The 21,608-nt window shown below is 44.7% G+C and overlaps 3 protein-coding genes and 1 pseudogene across 8 annotated transcripts; 2 read left to right on the plus strand and 2 right to left on the minus strand.

The window, feature by feature from the left end:
• The first annotated feature begins 2,823 nt into the window (after positions 1–2,823).
• LOC130135504 (abscisate beta-glucosyltransferase-like) lies at positions 2,824–4,368 on the plus strand (annotated as a pseudogene).
• A 914-nt stretch (positions 4,369–5,282) lies between these two features.
• On the minus strand, positions 5,283–6,902 carry LOC115666456 (protein TIC 21, chloroplastic-like). The gene is made up of 3 exons (XM_030588176.2): positions 6,513–6,902; positions 5,887–6,219; positions 5,283–5,429 (listed from the first exon to the last, which is right to left on the minus strand). The coding sequence occupies exons 1-3, from the start codon at positions 6,900–6,902 to the stop codon at positions 5,283–5,285; spliced, it is 870 nt and encodes a 289-aa protein (XP_030444036.2).
• A 2,860-nt stretch (positions 6,903–9,762) lies between these two features.
• LOC115666458 (histone H1-like) lies at positions 9,763–10,851 on the minus strand. The gene is made up of 2 exons (XM_030588178.1): positions 10,772–10,851; positions 9,763–10,012 (listed from the first exon to the last, which is right to left on the minus strand). The coding sequence occupies exons 1-2, from the start codon at positions 10,849–10,851 to the stop codon at positions 9,763–9,765; spliced, it is 330 nt and encodes a 109-aa protein (XP_030444038.1).
• Positions 10,778–21,588, plus strand: LOC115666459 (cyclase-like protein 2). 6 transcript variants are annotated; one of them, XM_056304976.1, is made up of 8 exons: positions 13,807–13,926; positions 18,095–18,458; positions 19,015–19,059; positions 19,739–19,811; positions 20,009–20,106; positions 20,697–20,767; positions 20,947–21,081; positions 21,321–21,588. In XM_056304976.1, exons 1-7 carry the CDS (start codon positions 13,894–13,896, stop codon positions 21,070–21,072), a joined length of 810 nt encoding a protein of 269 aa, XP_056160951.1. In that variant the 5' UTR covers positions 13,807–13,893; the 3' UTR covers positions 21,073–21,081; positions 21,321–21,588. The 6 variants fall into 6 exon arrangements, with proteins under 6 accessions (XP_056160947.1, XP_056160949.1, XP_056160951.1 ...); XM_056304972.1 differs by lacking the exons at positions 13,807–13,926; positions 18,095–18,458; positions 19,015–19,059; ... (3 more) ...; positions 20,947–21,081; positions 21,321–21,588 and adding exons at positions 10,778–11,375; positions 14,795–14,851; positions 15,551–15,623; ... (2 more) ...; positions 16,733–16,867; positions 17,049–17,315; XM_056304974.1 differs by lacking the exons at positions 13,807–13,926; positions 18,095–18,458; positions 19,015–19,059; ... (3 more) ...; positions 20,947–21,081; positions 21,321–21,588 and adding exons at positions 10,780–11,375; positions 14,795–14,839; positions 15,551–15,623; ... (2 more) ...; positions 16,733–16,867; positions 17,049–17,315.
• Positions 21,589–21,608: the final 20 nt, after the last annotated feature.

Genomic DNA, 21,608 nt, shown 5'->3' on the forward strand with positions numbered 1-21,608 from the left:
TTTCAAATTAGGGCATGAAGTGCCCTCATTTTCTCAAATAAGGGCCAGAAGTGAATTTTGTCTCAAATAAGGATCTGAAGTGGTTATATCAGTCTCAAATAAGGACCTGACCTCAGTGACCAAAGGGTATTTTCATCTTTTACTCTTTTTTTCTTTTCCTTTTCGTTTTCCTTTTTTTTTCCTCTCATCCCTCCGTCGGCCATTGCCGGGACCGGCGGAGGTCGCCGACCTCAGGCGAAGGCCGCCCTCACCCGATGCAGGGGAGGGCAACCCACGCAAGGGCGAGGGTCGCCTCACCTGGGCTAGGTGAGCGAGGGTGACCCTCACTTGATGCCGGCGAGGGCGAGGGTTGCCCTTGCCGGATATGGCGAGGGTCGCCCTTGCCCAACGCCGACGAGGGCGACCCTTCCCTTGCCCGACGTGGGCTAGGTGGCCCTCGCCTGAGGCCGGGGAGGTCACCGGCCAGGCATAGTGACGGCTGGGGAGGGAAAAAGAAAAAAGGAAAAGGAAAAGAAAAGTAAAAAAATATAAAATATATATATGCTTATAATTTTTTTTTAACTAAAATACACCTTTTCCGGCGACGGAATAGTCACCGACTGGCCCAAGGTCCTTATTTGAGACGATTTGGCCACTTCAAGTCCTTATTTGAAACGATTGGCCACTTCATGCCCTTATTTGAGACAATGTCTACTTTAGACCCTTATTTGAGAAAATGACTCCATTTCGGGCCGCTTTTTGGAATTTTTTCTTTTTTTAATAAGCCGGAAGCCTAACGACGAACATGAAAAGTCAATCAACTTGCTATTGTTTACAAAATCAAAGAGAATATGTTTTTGAAATTCGATAGCTATTTCTTATCTAGTACATTAGGATAATTGGTAATGACCTTTTTATATATTACGTGAATCAATTCTAATGTTTTTTTTTTTTTTTTCAGAAACATCAATGTTACATCTGTAATTAAAGTTTTTTTTCATCAAATTAACGTAAAAGGTAACGGTTCTTCAGTAACGTGAAGAGAATTGGAAGAGAATGAAGGTTTGTGATTATGCGCCTCAATTACATAGATGCGTTCTATCCAACTTTCTTATTATATATTTATAATTCGCGAAAAATTACAAGTCATATTTGAAAATCTGTCAGCCTAGCTCACAAATTTTTTAAGGTTTTCGCTTGTCCACTTCTAATAATTCTCTTGAGACATGAGAAATTTTAAGGTTTCTTAAGATTCTTAACGTACTATACCACTAATTTTTTACAATTATTTTATACTTAAGAACGTCATAAATTGATTTTACTGCATTTTGTGTATCCAATGAAGATAACCTATTGTGACGTTGTACGGTACATGTACAGATACTTTCATCATCTGAAAATTACAAGTCATATTCAAAAATTGGTTACACCGGCTCACAAACCCGAAAAACTTTCATGCCTCCGCTGCTAATAATTCTCTCGAAATGTGAGAAATTCTAAGATACTTTGGTGCATCACGCCCTTGCCGTTCAACAATTGTTTTATATCCGGTTACGAATTCCCGACCGATTACTGTAACATCATGAAACTAATTTCACTACATTTACTCATTTGATCACAATGAAGTGTCGTTAGCGAGGTTGTAAGATAACACTCGGGAAACCCTAGAATTTGCTCTCCGAAGCGTCGGGCTCCATTCTCTTTCGACCTTCGAGTCGCCGACGTCTCCGCCATAGTCAGCAAAGCTAGCAGAAAAGCTACATCGAGGACTGCACCACACGGTGGTTTGCCGCCCCCCCCAGGCCATTGGAAATTAGAATTTTCCAAGTTTGCATGCCATGCCATGCCTCCGGCAATGGAAAAATCCAAAGGACGTCACATCAACCATCGAGTCAGCAAGGATGTGATATGTCGCGGATCCGTCTCCGTTTTCAGTCGTTATTTTGTCATGGATGATGGATAAAAGATGGACAAGTCTCTTTTGCATGTATGATGTCATACATTGTGGTCAACTGTGTAAATTTGAGCGCGCACCAACGTCATTTCCAAATTTGAGCGCGCAGCAATCGGCTTTTCCCCGTTCCACGTGAGGTTCGGCATTTTAAAATACCGAATCATCACTTAATCCCATTTTTAATTGAGCATCAAACTGACTAGGACTTTGCATTTCTTAGGATATTGGAAGATGTGATTATAGATGATAGATTTGTAAGGAATGCCAAGTGTGTTTTTGGGGGGATTCTATTAAGTAATCAAATAAAAAAAAAGTTTACTGCAATATTCGGGTGTGAATTTCTCTAGTAATGTGTGTGCAAGCGATAACAACATAAATAGTTAATAAATATCTGTATAGGGCTTGTTCACATGATTAATTGGATGTTGCTAGTGAATATTTCGAAGACATTTGTTAGGAAACTAGTCAAGTGAGCAAACTTTTTTATTTTTGGTCGAAAAGAGAGCAAACTTGGAAATACTAATTTTTTTTTATATTAGGTATATTGAAGCTTGGAGAACTCGATATTATTTTTATTTCAATTTGTTCATGGGCAGTCATCAAGTACTTAAATAAAGAAGGTTTATCATTTTCAAGATGCATTTTTTTCTCACGCTTACATCAAGACATAAAATATATATTTTTTTATCTAGTGTAAATATAAGCGTACTATTAAGGGTAGCTGTTGAAAATATTTGTTTTTTTATTAAGCATGCTTAAGAATTTTTTACTACTAAAACCATAAAGATGGAGCATCAGACGTTCCCTCTCAAGCACAAGCTGCTTAAACCATCCTACATCCTCTCTCTCTCTCTCTCTCTCTCTCTCTCTCTCTCTCTCTCTCTCTCTCCCCTGTGCATTCATCAATGGCGGGCGAAGTGCAGATGTTCTTCTTCCCTCTCATGGGCGGAGGCCACCAGATTCCCATGATCGACCTCGCCTGCCTTCTCGCCTCCCACGGCGTCAAGTCCACCATCGTCGCCGCCCCTAACAAAGCCATCTCCTTCCAACGCTCCATCGCCCGCAACCAGGACTCGGGCCTACCCATCTCCATCCACCCCCTCGAGTTGCCCCCGGGCTCCGAGCCGCCCAACTCCGACATGTCCGCCGCCCCCTTCACCAACACCTCCATGCTCCAGGAACCCCTCAGGCTCTTGCTCATTGAGAGGCCACCCGACTGCATCGTCGTCGACACCTTCCACCGCTGGTCGGCCAATGGTCATCGACGAGGTGGGAGTTCCCAGGATCCTGTTCCATGGGAACGGCTGCTTCTCTCGGTCTGTTTATCCAGTTAAGTTTGGGCAACTGGACAAGTTTACCGGGAAGCAGTACCTTCGCACAGCAGGTCTCGAGGCTTCCGGCTATCCGTACATCTGGGCGTACGGGAAAACCTTGGAGATGGTGCAATCCGAATACGAGCCGTTTGAGATCCCGGGCCGGCCGAATAGGATCGAGATGACAAGGTCGCAGCTTCCGCATTTTCACAAGCATCCAGGTGGCGGGAAGCCGCCTGGTCGGATGTGGAATTCGGAGGAGAGGAGTCTTGGGGTTGTGGTGAATAGCTTTCATGAGCTGGAACCGGCTTATGTGGAGTACTTCAAGAAGGAGATGGCGAAGAAAGCTTGGGTGGTCGGACCCTTGTCGCTGTGCAATAGGAATGTGGAGAATAATGCCGAGAGAGGGCAACGAGCTGCTATTGATGAGCACAGTTGCCTGAGTTGGCTCAATGCTAAAGAACCCAACTCTGTTCTTTACGTTAGTTTTGGGAGTTTGGCCAGGTTGACCCTGAAACAGCTCCTTGAGATTGCATATGGTCTCGAGGCTTCGAACTTTTCGTTCATTTGGACGGCTGGGGAAATCATTGAGTCGTTGGAAAATGGAGAGAGAGGCCGAGAGGATTGGCTTCCGAGTGGGTTTGAAGAGAGATTGACGGAGTCCGAGAGGGGGTTGATTATCAGAGGATGGGCACCGCAGCTGTTGATTCTTGAACACCCTTCGGTGGGTGGGTTCACGACGTACTGTGGGCGGAACTCGATTCTGGAGGGTGTGAGCGACGACGTTCCGATGGTCACTTTCCCGCGCTCGGCTGAGCAGCTTTTCAATGAGAAGTTGGTCACTGATGTGTTGGGGATTGGGGTCCAGGTTGGGAGCATGGTGTGGATGTCTTGGAACACCGAGCCGGGCCCGCCAGTGGGGAGGGAGAAAGTGGAGGCGGCCGTGGGGAAATTGATGGATGGAGGAGAGGAGGCGGCGGAGATGAGGAGAAAAGCCCAAGAGCTTGGAGAGAAGGCCAAGAGAGCCGTAGAAGAAGGTGGGTCGTCGTATGAAGATGTTGAGGCCTTGATTCAAGAGCTCAAGTCTCGCAAGAAGGTCTAAGTAAGTTTGAAGTGATCGAGTCGGTACTAAATTATCTCAGTGTACCACAAATGATATTGGCCTTGCGTGAGCAGCAAGGAGAGTTCAAACTCGTCAACAATGGCTGTAGACCCATACTGGCGCTGTCTGTGACGTTGCACTCTTATAAGTTAATAATATTTGAAACTGCACAATTACTTTAACCTGTTGTTAAATATATAAGTAATATATATCAATATGTTATAGAGAGCCATACATAGCAGCCGCCGCTCTCTCCCTTGGAGCTCTCTCTCTCTCTCTCTAGCTGCTCCTCCACCGGAGAGCTCGACTCCGGCCGATTCCGCACCGATGCTCATACTCGAGGTAGGATTCTCATCTTTTGTGATCGATTTATCGTGATCGCCCGGGGATACTAGGATGAATATAGTCTAAAATCGAAATACAATCTTCTATCCATGTTCAATTCCGAGTTAGGACGTGAAAGAAATTCGAAAATCGAATCAGAATCCACCCTAATACTTTCAACCTCATGAAATTGCTTGATGAAATACTGGGTAATGCTTGCTGGTCATGACCTTAGGATTAGGGTTTGATGTGTGTTTTAATGTTGTTTGGCCTCTAGATGTTCATATATTAGTTTCTGGGTTTAGGGTTGAATGTGATTGAATACGGATGAATGTAGGTTGAATATTCATAAGCTTAAGTTTCGAGATGCAAACCTTTTTACCAAAAACTCAAATTGCCCAACCCCTAGCTGTTCCCCGACTTTTCTGAATTTTTGTGTCTCGAAATTTGAAAAAAATTCGTTCACAAAAGTTGTAGCTAAGATTTCAATCTTTCAAATGACACAGATCTCATAAAATTTAGGGTTCATTTAGCCAGTACGATGGCCTTTCTAAAAGACGATTTTCCTGAGGTGTTTGATCCAAAACTTTCGATTTCTTGTCGACTGATTTTAATTTGGGTTCGTTGAGGAAGTGAGAGCCTTTGCTACCAACAACCCAACAGTTGCTTGCATATCAAGAATAGCAGCACCCATCCCTAACAGGTTCAACATGATGCCATTCTTCAAACTTTTGACTACATCTGCTCGAGGAGGGGCCTTTATATTGTCATACATCATCACAGCACCACTCATTAGTATCAGGAGTGACAAACACAGTCTCACGGCTAGGATAATTGGTCAAAACAGGCTTTGTATAACTGGTTGATACAAATATCAGATCAGAGAAGAGCTGAACCAGACATTCAATTGAAATGCAGTCATCATTCAGAGTAAACACACAAGGAAGGTTGACGAACACTAAGGAACACTTTGTGAGCACAAGAACACTTGGGGAACACTTTCACATTGTGGAAAGCTCCATCGCTAGGCACACATGTGAGCGCAAGAACACTTGGGGAAGCGGGGTAGCACGTGCATTGCAATTCAAGAGGAATTCATTTAAGCATGCAGATGCTGAATGGCTAACATGCATTTCCTTGCATACATGGATTTTATTGCTTGATACATAGGGCAAGCTCTTGATAAAAGGAAGCTTATGAACGTGGTTAGATACCTTCGAGGGATCATTAGCAGTTTTCCGAAGCTTCTCAGATAGCCGAATATATCCAAATGACCAGAAGACAGAAATGAACGCTGCCGCTATCGCGTCGGCAGTGGCGTAAAAAGTGGCCAGCGATGTGACCTTTCCAGTTATAACCACGGAAAAGGAAAGAATAATCGCAGCCACAACAGTGCACACTAGCTGTCCCCAAAACCCTAAATTCCCCAACCTCCGGAAATACCTTGAGGTATTCTCTAGTCTTTTGGCTACCCGCACAACATCATAGGCAAAATCAAAACTTTTAAACCGAACCCGTAAGAACCGAATGAACCGACTGGCGTTAACCTTCGATCCAACATTGCCCAAGGATCACAGTAACAGACACTCCATTTTTACATTCACTGTTCTATGAAGTTGCCAGTTCCATTATTCACAGCCTCACACTCACACATGACAATTACAGCCAAGTTCACAACCCCAATCCCAGAAGAGGGAGAAACAAGATAGTCTGAATTTTGGACGTAAAGCAATCTAATTTGATCCCACCTGAAGTAAAACTACCATTCAGCACGATTTATAAGAGGCGGGTATACCAAGAAAATAACCAATATTCAATTCCTTCAGTCTCAAGTTCTCACAAGTTCAAACCCAGCAAACAGAATCACCGAATAAAGGGACGAAACATAAGTTAACTCAACCTGGGCAAGTTTCACCTTCTCGGCATCGTCGTTCGGAGAAGTGGAGGCAGGAGAAACCGGAGAGGAGGCCATCAAGGTGGAGAACAGCTTTGATCGTCTGTAGCCGAGAGCATCGCGAGGCGAAAGGGATGTCAAGGGAAAGACGTTCGATCTGTGAGCCGGTCCAGCGGTGGAGAGAGAATTCGGAGAGGAAAGATAAGGACGGTGGCCGACGCGCAATGGCGGCTCTTGGGCAGCGAGGCGACGGAGGTACGGCGATGAGGCGGGACCCAACGGCGCCGGGAACGTGCCGGAGCTCGCCGCCGGCGCCGGCAAGAGGAGGCTCTGCATGATTTGAAGGTCACCGAGTGAAGAATGGAATATGCTGAAGCGAGGTCGGAGCAGAAATGGGGCAAAAAGAGAAGTGGGCGCTCCAAGTAGATATTACTTTCCCTTTGTCTTTTCCTTTTCCCATTTCATTTCTTTATAAACATTATTATAGTGAAAACATAAGAAAAAATTAGCATCCACGTAATAGAATTTTATGAATAATCGAAACAAGTACTTAATAGATTACTGAGTTTAATAAGCAAAAATAAATTATCGCTTATATCAATTGAGCTACTTTCATGTGTTTTGTCATTTCTAAAACTTTCGAGAATATTATAGTATGGTTACCTCGTAATTTTTTTTGTAATTTCACCTGTATAGATTAAAAACTAGAAGCTTTTTTCTTGAAAAAAAGGGCAAATTTCACATAATCTTACGAATTAGATAATACCATAAAAACAAAATAGAAAGAAAAACCTTGCAAGGGATTCACTCTCATAACATAGGAAGAACTTGCAAATAATGGAGAGCAGAACATATGTCGACACAACCATCTTCTCCATTGGAGACAAATCTTGATGAAGTCTTCTGGACTTTTTGCTTCAAAGAGGAAGGCTGGTAACTGCGTTCCTAACAAAAATAGATACTGCAACTTGAATGAGAGAACTTTGACAATAAAATCACCTTACACTACCTTCACATCCCGTGATCGAAGCAGAAGGCACGCGATTAAATGTGAGAGACTGTAATTTGGTGAGAAAATATTCGGTGGTTCATGCGAGCCACGTCACGTGCCTATGTGGCACACATAAACTCACGCGGATCACTGATAATAGGACATGTAGCTCTGACTTGAAATAAAAAAAAATAAAGTTATATTTCGAGTCTCCCTCCTCTAGCGCCCTAGGAAGAAGACTCTCTCCTCTGTGCTTATAGGAGGAGGCGTGAGCAAAGAAGTGAATTAATTGCTGTGTTCTCTCTCTCCCCCTCTCCCTCTCTTTTCACTTTCACGTGAATTTGAATGTCCATTTCTTTTTCACTCTTCTCCTTCCCTTCCCAGAAGGCTTCTTCTCATCTCATCCCTGTTCTTAGCTTTTCTTCTTCACTTTTGTCGTCGGTGGCTCCGCAAACCGCCGGTGAAAAGCAGAAGGTCAATCGCAGTGGCTGGGTCCCGAGACCCCCTTCGCCTGCGCCTGCGCCTCCGTCCTCTGCTCGCCTCGCGTGCCCGAAAGGGAGTGAGGCAGAGGTCAAGGGGCGGGTGACTGCCCTTGACATACGAGCTTGGCGGCGAGGTTGGGAGACGGCATTTTTTTTCTTTGGTTGAAGGCGGCAGCTCCCATGGCGAGAAGGCCGTTGCTGCCGCCGAGCCCAAAGCAGCTGCAAAGCCGAAAGTTATGGCGGGTGTGAAGAGAAAGGCGGCCAAGAAGCCGAAGTTGAAGCCTGCGACGAAGGCGGTGAAGACTTCTGCCAAGGCGACGCCCGGGAAGAAAGCTGTGGAGAAGGTTGCCGCCGCGAAGCTAAAGAAGACGCCGGCGAAGAAGCCGAAGAGCGTGAAGACGCGGATAAAGAAAGCCAAGAAGTGAGTCAATGCTGTGTTCTTTACTAGCGTGAGGCAGAGGCCGAGGGGCGGGTGACTGCCCTCGACAAGAGCTTCGGTTCTCAAAGTTCTTCTCGATCAATGCGAGCTTCACCTCGGCATCTTGGCGCACCACAGTTAATCAAGCTTGATCGCATGAAGAAGAAAAAATACTGCAAGTAGAGGAAAATTCTTGGGCTCCGTTTTGTTGCTTATTCTTGTAATTTTCTTATCAGTTGCATGTCTTTATTGCATTGTTTAGATAATATGAGCAAAAGAATGAACTCAAACAGCGAATCGTGTTACTTTGGGTTGTCTTCCCCTTCAAGCTTTCGACAGCTAATTTGTGCGTCTTTGTTGGCCATCACGAGCTCGACAACGAAGTACGATCTTCTACGAAATCGTATCCTATGCTTACTATTTTTTTTTTTGGGTTTCTTGTGTTGTGCACAACGTAGAAACAACTTTTGTTGCTGGTCGCAAGTGGTCGCGTAGCTACTAGGCTTCTGCTATTTCACAAGGCAAACGGCCTTACCAAATTTCATATATACATGCATATCACTTGTTACTCCGAGAAAATCGAATCCCGTGCCATCGAGACCTAGCAGCCGAATTAGATTTGGGCCATCGAAAGGGGACTTTCGGCAGCCCGAGACAAGTTTTGATCAAGAAAAAATGTCGTCGCATCTAGATAATTCCAAGGATCAGTCCGTGTTTAGCAAGATGAATCGAATTCGGCGATTCTACAAAATGGACGCGCTCGCGTGGTTTCTCGCGTGACCATATTGAGAGACGTGGCCGTAAAACTTGATGTGTAACCACGTGAAGTCGGCGCTGTCTTCACGCCGTGCTCTGGTCAAATTTCAACCTTAGTGATCTCGCCATGTTCATATGAGGCGTCAAAAAAAGCTTGGACATGTCGGCAATGTGGATGGATGATGACAACGATGCTGAGGATCATCTGGCTTGGGCTTGGAGGAGAGGATCTCTAGCATTAAAAGTAGGAAGGAAGTCGAAGATGTGAAAGATGAGAAAATGATCATATGAGAGAAAATCATATTGATCTATGAGAAAATCAACTGAGGGCCGACTCTTGCACAATACTTTGTTTAGGTTACACAGCCCGAATGACAAACTATAACATTTTGTCCTCTCCCTTCAACCAAAAAAAAAAATGCCCTCTCTCGAACCCGTCCCTAAGCTTGTACTTGCTCCCGAAGAACTTCGACAACCCGAAGCTCTTGTCGAGGGCAGTCACCCGCCCCTCAGCCTCTGCCTCACGCTAGTAAAGAACGCAGCACTGACTCACTTCTTGGCTTTCTTCATCCACGTCTTCACGCTCTTCGGCTTCTTCGCCGGCATCTTCTTCAGCATCGCGGCGGCAACCTTCTCCACAGCTTTCTTCCTGGGCGTCGCTTTGGCAGAGGTCTTCACTGCCTTCGTCGCGGGCTTCAACTTCGGCTTCTTGGCCGCCTTTCTCTTCACACCCGCCATAACTTTCGGCTTTGCAACTGCTTTGGGCTTGGCGGCAGCAATGGCCTTCTCGCCATGGGAGCTGCCACCTTCGACCAAAGAAAAAAAATGCCGTCTCCCAACCTCTCTCCCAAGCTCGTATGTCAAGGGCGGTCACCCGCCCCTTAGCCTCTGCCTCACTCCCTTTCGGGCGCGTGAGGCGAGCAGAGGGCGGAGGCGGAGGGGGTCCCGGGACCCAGCCACTGCGACCGACCTTCCGCTTTTCGCTGGCGGTTTGCAGAGCCACGACGACGAAAGTGCAGAAAAAAAGCTAAGAACAAGGATGAGATAAGAGGAAGCCTTCTGGGAAGGGAAGGAGAAGAGTGAAAAAGAAATGGACATTCAAACTTACGTGAAAGAGAAAATAGAGGGAGAGGGGGAGAGAGAGAGCACACTTCTTTGCTCACGCCTTCTCCTATGGGCACAGAGGAGAGAGAGTCTTCTTCCTTAGGCGCCAGAGGAGGGAGACTCAAAATATAGCTTTTTTTTTTTTATTCCAGGTTAGAGCCACATGTCCTATTATTAGTGATTCACGTGAGTTTATGCACGTCACGTAGGCAGGTGACGTGGCACGCACGAACCACTGAATATTTTCTCGTAATTTGGTAGAGAGATATTGAAGAGGAGATTGGACTGCACTAGAGTCTGTACATCAGCTATGGTGGGCAAGGAAAAACGGGCAAAGCAATCTTTTTCGTGAGATGGGTCACTGTCATCCCTGTCAGACTTTGGAAGTGCACTTCTTCTGCACCACTAGTTTGTGAACACATCTTGACCCCATCGTCCAAACTGAGATTCTCACCTTTCATCTTCATATTGTTCCGTGGTATTTCCACATGCCAAGTGTAACCGGGCAATCTTGGCACTGCCCAAGTGCAGCATCTAATCCTATTTTGTCTTGCAAGAACTAGAACTTCTTGTTCAACAGACCCTTTCTTCAGTGTACAAGAGTCACAGAGCTTTGCGCAAGCTCTTGAACGTGGCCAAAACAATGAACTACACACTCCACCGCCTCCTCCTGTCATCCGTCTCCCTCGCCCTTATTGCTTTCCATGTCGCCGCCTCCCTCTCTACTTATCCTACGATTCCAGGTGCCGACACCGGCGAGTGCTCGGTCCCTGTTAGCGAAAATCTAGTTCCAGTACGCCGAGAAGTGTATGATAATGACAGGATCATCGACATCACACACAGGATCACGTCGGACTTGCCGTCCTATGAATCGATGGGGAGCTTGGGGCAGTTCCTTTGGCTTGCTTTCAGCTTGAAGAATGGTTCGCTCACCAACAACTCCGAGATGAAGCTTCCTGCTCACACGGGCACGCACGTGGATGCTCCCGGGCATGTGTATGATCATTACTATGAAGCCGGGTTCGATGTGGACACGCTAGACTTGGAAGTCCTTAATGGTAAGTTTTTCGAATCCTACTTTGGTTGATTTTGCTTACTGTGATTGTTTCCTGACCACGAGCCATGAACGGGGAAGATGGGCTATAACTTTGTGTACGAGTTGTTCCTGTGTCCATCTCTGAAACTGATGACTTCTCAAAAATTAAATAGACTCGACTAGCCCTATATAAACTTCTGTCAGCAACTGCTCAAGCAACGGCTGCGATCGAGTACTTCTTTGGGCTAATTAGGGCCCGTTTGGTAACGTGCCAAATAGTGAAAATTTCTGTTCTTTTGTTCCCAGAAATAGTTTGGGAACAGAAATGCGTTTGGTAAACTTTTTGTTCCTTGGCACATTTTTGCAAAAATTTGTGCCGAGAAACGGTTTTGGAAGAGAAACAATAAGTAAAAAAGTTCTTGTTTTAGACAATTTTGAGAATCAGTTTTTTTCTTCTTTTTCTTTTTTTCTTTTCTTATTTTGTGGTGTTGTTCTTGGCTGAGCCGGCCGCCGGTCTGCGGCAGTGCAGCCTGCCCGGGGCCGGCGAGGGCGTCACGGCCCTCGCCGGCCGCCGCGGAGGCGAGGTCGCCCTCGCCGGCGAGGGCGAGGGTGGACCCTCGCCGCCCGGGCGAGGCGGCCTCGCCCGGATCGAGCGAGGCCAAGCCTCGCCGTCGGTCGACGGGTCGGCCTCTCCGAGGCGAGGCTCGGCCTCGCGCGAGGCGAGGTCGGCCTCTCCCGTGGTCGCGACGGCGAGGCTCGGCCTCGCCCGGATCTGGCGAGGCCGAGCCTCGCTCGTCTTTCGGGCGAGGCCGCTCGCCTGTGCGGCGAGGGTCAGCCCCGCCCTCGCTCGCCGGCGGCTCGGGCGAGGTCCGTGACGCCCGCGGCCGGGCCTGGCCGGTCGGCGATCGCCATGGCCAAAGAAGAAAGTAAAAAGAAAAAAAAAATTTAAACAATTCAAAATATTATTAAAATATTATTTGGGAACAGAAATTTTGTGTAGTTACCAAACGCATTTCTGTTCTTTTCTACTCTAGGAATAGAAATTTTGGACATTTATCAAACGCCTTCAAATACTCAAAAATTGTTTCCGGGCACAGAATAAAAAAAAATCATTTCTGTTCAGAAATAGCGCCCGGGCACAGAATGGTATTCATGCGCACCCTTAGTACACTTTCATCCCTAAACAGTGAAGTCTTCACGGTCAATCGTAACCGTTTGATCGTGCACTCATGCGCTTCATACGAAACTCTGGGAAAACGATACCTTTGGATGCACGAGTGCTCCTCAAAAGTTCCTTTTTTTTTCAGTGAAGGACCTTAAGGGCCCGTTTGGTAACGTGCCAAATAGTGAAAATTTCTGTTCTTTTGTTCCCAGAAATAGTTTGGGAACAGAAATGCGTTTGGTAAACTTTTTGTTCCTCGGCACATTTTTTGCAAAATTTGTGCCGAGAAGCGATTTGGAAGAGAAACAAGAAGTAAAAAAAGTTGCTTCTTGTTTCTAAGCACAATTTTGAGAATCAGTTTTTTTTCTTCTTTTTCTTTTTTTCTTTTCTTATTTTGTGGTGTTGTTCTTGGCGAGCCGGGCCGGCGACCGGCCAGCCTGGCGCGGGTCACACGGCCCCGCCGCGAGGCCACGGCCCTCGCCGCGAGGGCGGACCTCGCCGCGAGGCGGCCTCGCCGGATCGGCACGGCCTCGCCGCCGCCGCGACGGAGAGGTCGCCTCGCCCGGAGGCGAGGCCGACCTCCGTCGCGACCCACGGCGTCGGCCGCGTGTCGCGGGCGAGGCGGCCTCGCCCAGGATCGAGCGAGGCCGAGCCTCGCCTCGCGACCCGCCGCCGACTCGCTGGGTGCGAGGCTCGGCCTCGCTAGATCCGGGCGAGGCCGAGCCTCGCGTCTCCGGGCGAGGCCGCCTCGCCCGGTGCGGCGAGGGTCCAGCCTCGCCCTCGCCGCGAGGCGACCCTCGCCTCCGCCCGGCGGCCGGCGAGGTCCGTGACGCCCTGCGCCGGCCATGGCCAAAGAAGAAAGTAAAAAAAAAAAAAATTTAAACAATTCAAAATATTATTAAAATATTATTTGGGAACAGAAATTTTGTGTAGTTACCAAACGCATTTCTGTTCTTTTCTACTCTAGGAATAGAAATTTTGGACATTTATCAAACGCTTTTAAATACTCAGAAATTATTTCCGAGCACAGAATCAAAAAAAATCATTTCTGTTCAGAAATAGCGCCCGGGCACAGAATGGTATTCATGCGCACCCTAAAGGTCATGACCCATGATACGTTTTTGTGTTTTTCTGTTGGGCCAACGAACGGAATGTGGTCAAATTGTCAAAGCCCAAAAGAAGAAGCAGGGAAGACAACACGATTGGCGAGAGTGTCGAGATTACATGTCTTCCTTCTAAAACGATGTCCTCATCAACATCGCGCCCACCCCCTCCCTTCAAACGCTATATACTAGTTGGAAGCGAAAAAGCTCTCTCTTTTACCTTTCGATTTTTCTTGGCCTAATCACGCACTTCCCTCTCGACACCGCGAGTCACCATGAACGCTCTCTCCCCGCTTCTCTTCGCTCACCTCCTCATCGCCGCGGCAGCCGTCGCCGCCGCCGCGGCCATCGACGCCTACCCGACCATCCCCAGCGTTGGCGACTGCTCGGTGTCCGACGGTGGCGAGGAGCTCAGGCCCGTTCGCCGAGAAGTTTATGATGGCGGGAGGATCTTCGATATCAGCCATAGGATCACTAGTGATATGCCGTCGTGGAAATCCGATGATGGGTTGGGTCAGTTTGTGCGGCTCGCGGGGAGCATGAAGAATGGGTCTTTAGCGAATAACTCGGACATGAAGCTGCCCGCTCACACGGGGACACACGTGGATGCTCCGGGTCACGTCTTTGATCATTACTTCGATGCCGGTTTTGATGTGGACACGCTTGATTTGGCAGTCCTCAACGGTAAATTTGTGGGCTTTTCGTGTTGGTTTCTGATGGTGGGTTTGATTTCTTCTTTTGGGTATCAGTATCAGTAGGTTTTGGGAGGAGTTGTTATTTTTAGCTTCTGTAGTTGATGATTGTGTGGTTCTGCTGACTATGGCTTTGAGCATCTTCAAAATTGTTCTTTGTCGAGTAATAATCTGCACTGACCTTTGTCCTGTGAACTTCAAAAGCCTCGCGAGTCTCACTTGTCAATCAATGTTTGTTAACTTCAAATGGTTGGTTTCTGTGGCCAGGGATTTAGATGGTTAATTGAAAGGGCAAGTCTTGTTAATTAGAGTAGACCAGTTCTTATACAGTGCAGGAGTATGTAGGGAGATATTGAAGTTAATTCAAGTTGATTTAAGGGTCTCTCCGTTCTTATTTTTCTTATCCTCATCTTCATTGAGGTAGTGCTATTCTATACTCTCTGTCTTGTAAAATTTTGGTGACTATTGGTTTCTCCTTCTTTAGGTCCGGCATTGTTGGTTGACGTTCCGAGGGATAAGAATCTCACAGGTATATCCCTCAGTTGAGTTTCTTGCAGCATGCTGATCACTTATGTGTTATGCATGCTAAGTTGTCAAAAAACATAGTCTTAACATGCTTCTTCCACGAAGTTTCTCCATTCATGCGTTAGTGCAAACAGCATATTGGGGGATCAGTTCAATTTGTTTAGTTACTTGTGCTGTGCTTGCTGGTTTTATTTTATTTTGTGAAAAATGTAGAAGGGAAATATCATCCCCTTGGATTTACTCTAATGGTTCTTTCTATCCTCCCATGCAGCTTGATGTAAATGACCGTATCTTTATGTGTGCAATTTTGGTTTTATGGATAGAATGACTGTTCTTCAAATAATTGAAGGGCCACTACTAATGATTTTGTTGGAAAATTTTTGATTCGGTTATGAAATATTTGGAATAGTATGATCACATCAGCATACAACTTACTGTGCTAACTGCTTTAATAGTGTTTGGCATTTGATACATGGGTAGCGGATTTTGCCTTAATTCGTGCTAAATCTGAGCTAGACAACAATTAAGTGAAACTGTGTTGGCTCTTAACAATAAGCAACGATTTTTGTTTCATTTGTCATCAATTGGGCTGTTGACAGTTTTACACGGTTGTAGCATTCAGCTGCGTTTGATACGATAGCTTTTGAGATTAAAACATAGTGATATGCCCATGCCCAACCAGTTCTGTAATAATGACATAAGCTACTTCCTGCAGCTGAAATAATGGAGTCTCTACATATTCCCAAGGGTGTGAGACGGGTGTTGTTTAGAACCCTAAATACTGACAGGTAAACTTCTGTTCCTAAGCATCTTTCTTTGGGTCATGGTCAGCTGAACTAAAGTGGTGTTTCCATGTTGCTGTAAATTGTGTTGCCCATGCATGTGCTATTAGAGCACTGGCTGGGTATCTTAATGTACTGTGGTATTAGTCAGTGCTATGATCAGAAGGACAAGTTTGATCCGCGCTCTCTTTCATTCTCAGACGGCTTATGTACAAAAAAGAGTTTGACACAAGCTATGTGGGATTCATGAAAGATGGAGCAAAATGGTTGGTAGAGAACACAGATATTAAACTTGTTGGTAGGATTTGTCCCTCTTTGCTATTCTGATACAATTTTAGTGAGAGTTCTTTTTCACGGTTGTTTGCTTGATTATCATCTTATCTTCACCTTTTTACGAAGACTCACTGCTTTATAGTGTACTTCATGCTGTTTTCTAATCATTACCCAGAAACCATGTTAGGATCTATTTCTCTGTTGGGGAGCTACCTTTTCTGTTACTTCCAATTTTCACTTGCAGCTTCACTGCAAGCAAATGTTATTTCTCTTAGGCATGACAAAAAATGCATATTCTTTCATCTTGTTTGATTTTCTTCTTGACGACACAAGTCGCAATATGGTGCTGTGATAACTGTCGACATGAACACGTGATATTTGGTTGATTTTTAAAGACATGCATGTGTATGAAAATGCTGAAGCATGTGTTGCTATCGGGCTTTTGAGCACTACTGCAAGTCCTTTTATTTCCTGAACCTCTCTTGAAAAATTGTGTGACTTGATTATCTATTTTGTTTCCTGTTCTCCAACTTGTAGATTATTAAATGTCTTAGATTGAGATGCACTCTTGCGTGACGCATTCTGTGCTATAAAATGCAGGAATTGATTACCTGTCTGTTGCTGCATTTGATGATTTGATCCCATCCCATCTTGTCTTCCTTGAAAGCCGGGTAGGAAAATGATTTAACCCATGTGAAATTTTTGGATCAAAGTTGAGAAAGACCATGTTTCACCCTGAATCAGACCTAAACTAGTGTTGGTAATTTTGCCCAGATTTCACGCCGTTGCATTCTCATATGAAGCTCTCGGCTCAAGAAACTAACACTACGGTAATGCTGCAGGAAATTATTCTTGTTGAGGGCTTGAAACTCGAGGATGTCCCCGCAGGAGTATATACTGTCCATTGTCTGCCTTTGAGATTGCTTGGTGCAGAAGGATCACCTATAAGATGCATCCTCATCAAATAACTGCTCTGAGTGAGTTTTGTTCTTTTTGAAGGGAATAACAATTGCTTTATCTACGATTATCATCGTCAGACGTGATTGATTTGTCCCTGCTTGTTTACTGTAGAGCTGTCAGTTGAATATTCCTTGTTGTTTTCGTGACTTTGCATGCGATAATGCCAAGTGCTAACGGGATTTCTTCTTGCTGTTCCAGGAGAGTGGAAGTTATCCGAAGCGCCAGGTGAGAAAAGGCATTGCATGCACGTTCGCCTCAGAATTCAGATGTTCTTTGGCGGGACAGATTTGCAGAGAATGCAGAATTTTAGTGGTCATGTGAATATGTTTAACTATTACTATAGGAAAACAGAAGCTATGGTTATGTCTACATGAATAATGTTAGTCTTCCAAAATAAGACTCGTCTGGATTGTTTCCATGTTTCTTCATTTCGGTTACGAAAGAGCTGCTGGCTATTTGAGTTCATTTGAACATATTTTTGACCAGGCCCCTGCAAATTTTCTCTTCCACGGTGTCGTAACGATCGTGCTAGTTACCAATAGCTTCTGCTTGAGAATGTAGGATATGACATACAACATGAATGGAGAGATCGACGCCGAAATGCATGAATCGATTCCCAACTGATTGAACCGTGATTGGATGTGAATATCACTATACGTCTTGCTTTGCTTGAATGACTTCACTGCCAAATCGACATTCGTTGAAGGCGGCCTGAGGAGGCGGCGGCCGAGAAGAGTCGGCGATGGCAGTAGACCGATGTATAATCTGGTCTCAAGTTTTGTAATAGCCTTAGTTTAGTATAGTCTGAATTAGGTTAGTATAGACTAATCAATATAGGCTTTGCTAATAAAACCTCACACTCTCAATGGATGATTGGGGTAGTTTAGCTTAGGCTTTACTTTAATCAACTCGTTAGATTTAGAATCGCCTTAGGTTCCGTTTAGCAAGCTTCCGAGTTGGTCAGGCCATGTGAATGTTCATTGCCCGACGAATATTCAAAACAGGTCTAATTCCTAGTGACTCGCTGACTGACTCGAACACTCCGGCATGACATACGCAACATCAGATCTGTGGATAGAAAGAATAAAATTTTCTCGAGAAACCTCGAGTGATTGAACTTTGAAGTATGATTTTGAATTCAACGATCCGATCTAATCGAACCCCCCTCGTCGCATCGACCCCTTCAAACACTATCGACACCGCGAGTCACCATGAACGCTCTCTCCCCACTTCTCTTCGCTCACCTCCTCCTCGTCGCCGTCGCCGCAGCCATCGACACCTACCCGACCATCGCCAGCGTCGGCGACTGCTCGGTGTCCGACGGTGGCGAGGAGCTCAGGCCCGTTCGTCGAGAAGTTTATGATGGCGGGAGGATCTTCGATATCAGCCATAGGATCACCAGTGACATGCCGTCGTGGGAATCGGACGATGGGTTGGGTCAGTTTGTGCGGCTCGCGGGGAGCATGAAGAATGGGTCTTTAGCGAATAACTCGGACATGAAGCTGCCCGCTCACACGGGGACTCACGTGGATGCTCCGGGTCACGTCTTTGATCACTACTTCGATGCCGGTTTTCATGTGGACACGCTTGATTTGGCTGTCCTCAACGGTAAATTTGTGGGCTTTTTTCCTTTTTGTGTTGGATTCTGATGGTGGGTTCGATTTCTTCTTTTGGGTATCAGTATCAGTAGGTTTTTGGAGGAGTTGTTATATTTTGTTTCTGAAAACTGTAGTTGATGATCGTGTGGTTCTGCTGACTGTAGCTTTAATCATCTTCAAAATTGTTCTTTATCTAGTAATAATTTGCACTGACCTTTGTCCTGTGAACTTCAAAAGCCTCACGAGTCTCACTTGTCAATCAGTGTTTGTTAACTTCAAATGGTTAGTTTCTGTGGCCAGGGATTTAGATGGTTAACTGAAAAGGCAAGTCTTGTTAATTAGAGTAGACCAGTTCTTATACAGTGCAGGAGTATGTAGAGACATATTGAAGTTAATTCAAGTTGATCTAAGGGTCTTTCCGTTCTTATTTTTCTTATCCTGAGCTTTTCCATTAGTTTGGTTCCTTTTTTGCTGTTCATTTGTGTTAAATCCTCATCTTCATTGAGGTAGTGCCATGCTATGGTTTCTGTTTTGTAAAATTTTGGTGTTTGTATCTCCTTCTGTAGGTCCAGCTTTATTGGTTGATGTTCCGAGGGATAAGAATCTCACAGGTATGTCCCTCAGTTGAGTTTCTTGCGGTATGCCGATTGCTTATCTGTTATGCATGCTAAGTTGTCAAAAAACATGGTCTTGACATGCTTCTTCCACGAAGTTTCACTGTTCATGTGTTGGTGCAAACAGCATATTTGGAGGACCAGTTCAATTTGTTGGGTTACTGGTGCTGTGCTTGTTGGTTTTATTTTATTTTGTAAAAATGTAAAAGACAAATATCATTCCCACGGATTTACTCTAATAATTCTTTCTATCCTTCCATGCAGTTTGACGTAAGTGACCATATCTTTATACGTGGGTTTCGCTGTCGTGGATAGAAATAACCGTTCTTCAAATCATTGAAGGGCCACTCCAAATGATTGTTGGAAAAACTTTTCAATTTAAATTTAGTTATGAAATATTTGGAATAGGATGATCACATCAATATACATCTTATTATGCTAGCTGCTTAACTAGTGCTTGGCATTGCATACTTAGGAGAGCATTTTGCGTAAAATCTGAGCTAGGTAACAGTGAAGTGAATGTTGGCTTTAACAATGATCGATGGTTTTTGCGTGATTTGTCGTCAATTGGGCTGTCGATAGTTTTACATGGTCGCAGTGTTCAGCACGCATTTACTACAACATTGTGATATTGTCCAACCAATCCTGTAAGAATGACATAGACTACTTCCTGCAGCTGAAGTAATGGAGTCTCTACATATTCCCAAGGGTGTGAGACGGGTGTTGTTCAGAACCCTAAATACTGACAGGTAAACTTCTATTCCTAGACATCTTTTCTTGGGTCACGGTCAGCTGAACTAATGTTGTTTTTTCACATATTGTTGTGAATTATGTCACCCGTGTGTGTGCTATTGGAGCACTGATCTCGGTATCTTAATATACTGTGGTATTAGTGAGTGCTATGATTGGAAGGACAACTTTGATGTGTGCTCTATTTCGTTCTCAGACGACTTATGTACAAAAAGGAGTTCGACACAAGCTATGTGGGATTCATGAGAGATGGAGCAAAATGGTTGGTAGAGAACACAGACATTAAACTTGTCGGTAAGATTCGTCCCTCTTTACTATTCTGATGGATTTCTAGTGAGCAAGTTTTTTTTTTAATATTTGTATGGTGGTTTGCTATTTTATCATCTTATCGTCACTTTTTTACCAAGACTCACTGCTTTATAGTATACTTCATGATGTTTCTCTATTGTCATCCAGAAACCGTGTTAGGATCTATTCTCTGTTGGGCAGCTACCTTTTCAATTACCACCAATTTTTACTTTCGGCTTCACTACAAGCAAATGTTATTTCTCTTAGGCACAACAAGAAATGCATATTCGTTCTTCTTTTTCTGTTTTCTTCCTGACAACACAAGAATCGCACTATGGTGCTATAATAACTGTCCACATGAACACATGATATTCGGTTGATCTTTAAAGACATGCATATGTAAGAAAATGCTCAAGCATAAATATCTGTCAGGCTTTCGAGCACTAGTGCAGGTTCTTTTTTTACCTGAATCTACCTCTTGAGAAATAGTGCAACTTGATCATCTATATTCTTTCTTGTTCCACAACTTGTAGATTATTACATGTCTGAGATTGAGATGCACTCTTGCATGACCCAATATGTGGTAAAAAATGCAGGAACTGATTACCTGTCTGTTGCTGCATATGATGATGCGATTCCATCCCATCTTGTGTTCCTTGAAAGCCGGGTAAGTAAATGATCTGACATGTGTGAAATTTTCCCATCGAAGTAAAGAAGGACCATGCTTCATCTCTGAATTTGTGTCTCAGACCTAAACTAGTGTTGTAATTTTGCCTAGATTTCATGCTGTTGCATTCTCATATGAAGCTCTCGGCTCAAGAAACTGACATTACGATAATGCTGCAGGAAATTATTCTTGTTGAGGGCTTGAAACTCGAAGATGTCCCCGCAGGAGTATATACTGTCCATTGTCTGCCTTTGAGATTGCTTGGTGCAGAAGGATCACCTATAAGATGCATCCTCATCAAATAACTTCTCTGAGTGAGATTTGTTCTTTTTGAAGGGAATAACAATTGCTTTATCTCTGAGTGAGTTTTGTTCTTTTTGAAGGGAATAACAATTGCTTTGTTATTGCTTTATCTACGACTATCATCGTCAGACGAGTTCGATTTGTCCCTGCTTGTTTACTGTAGAGCTGTCAGTTGAAAATTCTTTGTTGTTTTCGTGACTTTGCATGTGATAATGCCAAGTGCTAATAGGATTTCTTTTTGCTGTTCCAGGAGAGTGGAAGTAATCGAAAGCGCCAGGTGAGAAAAGGCATTGCATGCACGTTCTCCTCGGGATTCAGATGTTCTTTGGCTGGACAGATTTGCAGAGAATGCGGAACTTTAGCGGTCATGTGAATATGTTTAAGTATTACTATAGGAAAACAGAAGCTATGGTTATGTTTACATGAATAATGTTACGCTTCCAAAATAAGACTCGTCTGGATTGTTTCCCACGTTTCTTCATTTCGGTTACGAAAGAGCTGCTGGCTATTTGCGTTCATTTGAACATATTTTTGACAA

This window comes from Syzygium oleosum, unplaced genomic scaffold (genome assembly GCF_021117445.2).
Source record: "Syzygium oleosum isolate NSW1041296 unplaced genomic scaffold, Sole_v2.1 Sole_v2.33, whole genome shotgun sequence".
Lineage (NCBI taxonomy): Eukaryota > Viridiplantae > Streptophyta > Magnoliopsida > Myrtales > Myrtaceae > Syzygium > Syzygium oleosum.

Coding starts and splice junctions, on each gene's coding strand:
- LOC115666458 (XM_030588178.1), bottom strand. CDS start 10,851: ATGCTGCACTTGGGCAGTGCCAAGATTGCCCGGTTACACTTGGCATGT. Junction 10,013..10,771: donor GAACAATATGAAGATGAAAG/GTGAGAATCTCA, acceptor CGAAGGTGGCAG/CTCCCATGGCGAGAAGGCCA.
- LOC115666456 (XM_030588176.2), bottom strand. CDS start 6,902: ATGCAGAGCCTCCTCTTGCCGGCGCCGGCGGCGAGCTCCGGCACGTTC. Junction 6,220..6,512: donor TGTTTGCTGGGTTTGAACTT/GTGAGAACTTGA, acceptor GTTGGATCGAAG/GTTAACGCCAGTCGGTTCAT. Junction 5,430..5,886: donor CTGCTAATGATCCCTCGAAG/GTATCTAACCAC, acceptor GACAATATAAAG/GCCCCTCCTCGAGCAGATGT.
- LOC115666459 (XM_056304972.1), top strand. CDS start 10,961: ATGAACTACACACTCCACCGCCTCCTCCTGTCATCCGTCTCCCTCGCC. Junction 14,852..15,550: donor TCTCACAGGTATATCCCTCA/GTTGAGTTTCTT, acceptor TACTTCCTGCAG/CTGAAATAATGGAGTCTCTA. Junction 15,916..16,490: donor CACAGATATTAAACTTGTTG/GTAGGATTTGTC, acceptor TATAAAATGCAG/GAATTGATTACCTGTCTGTT.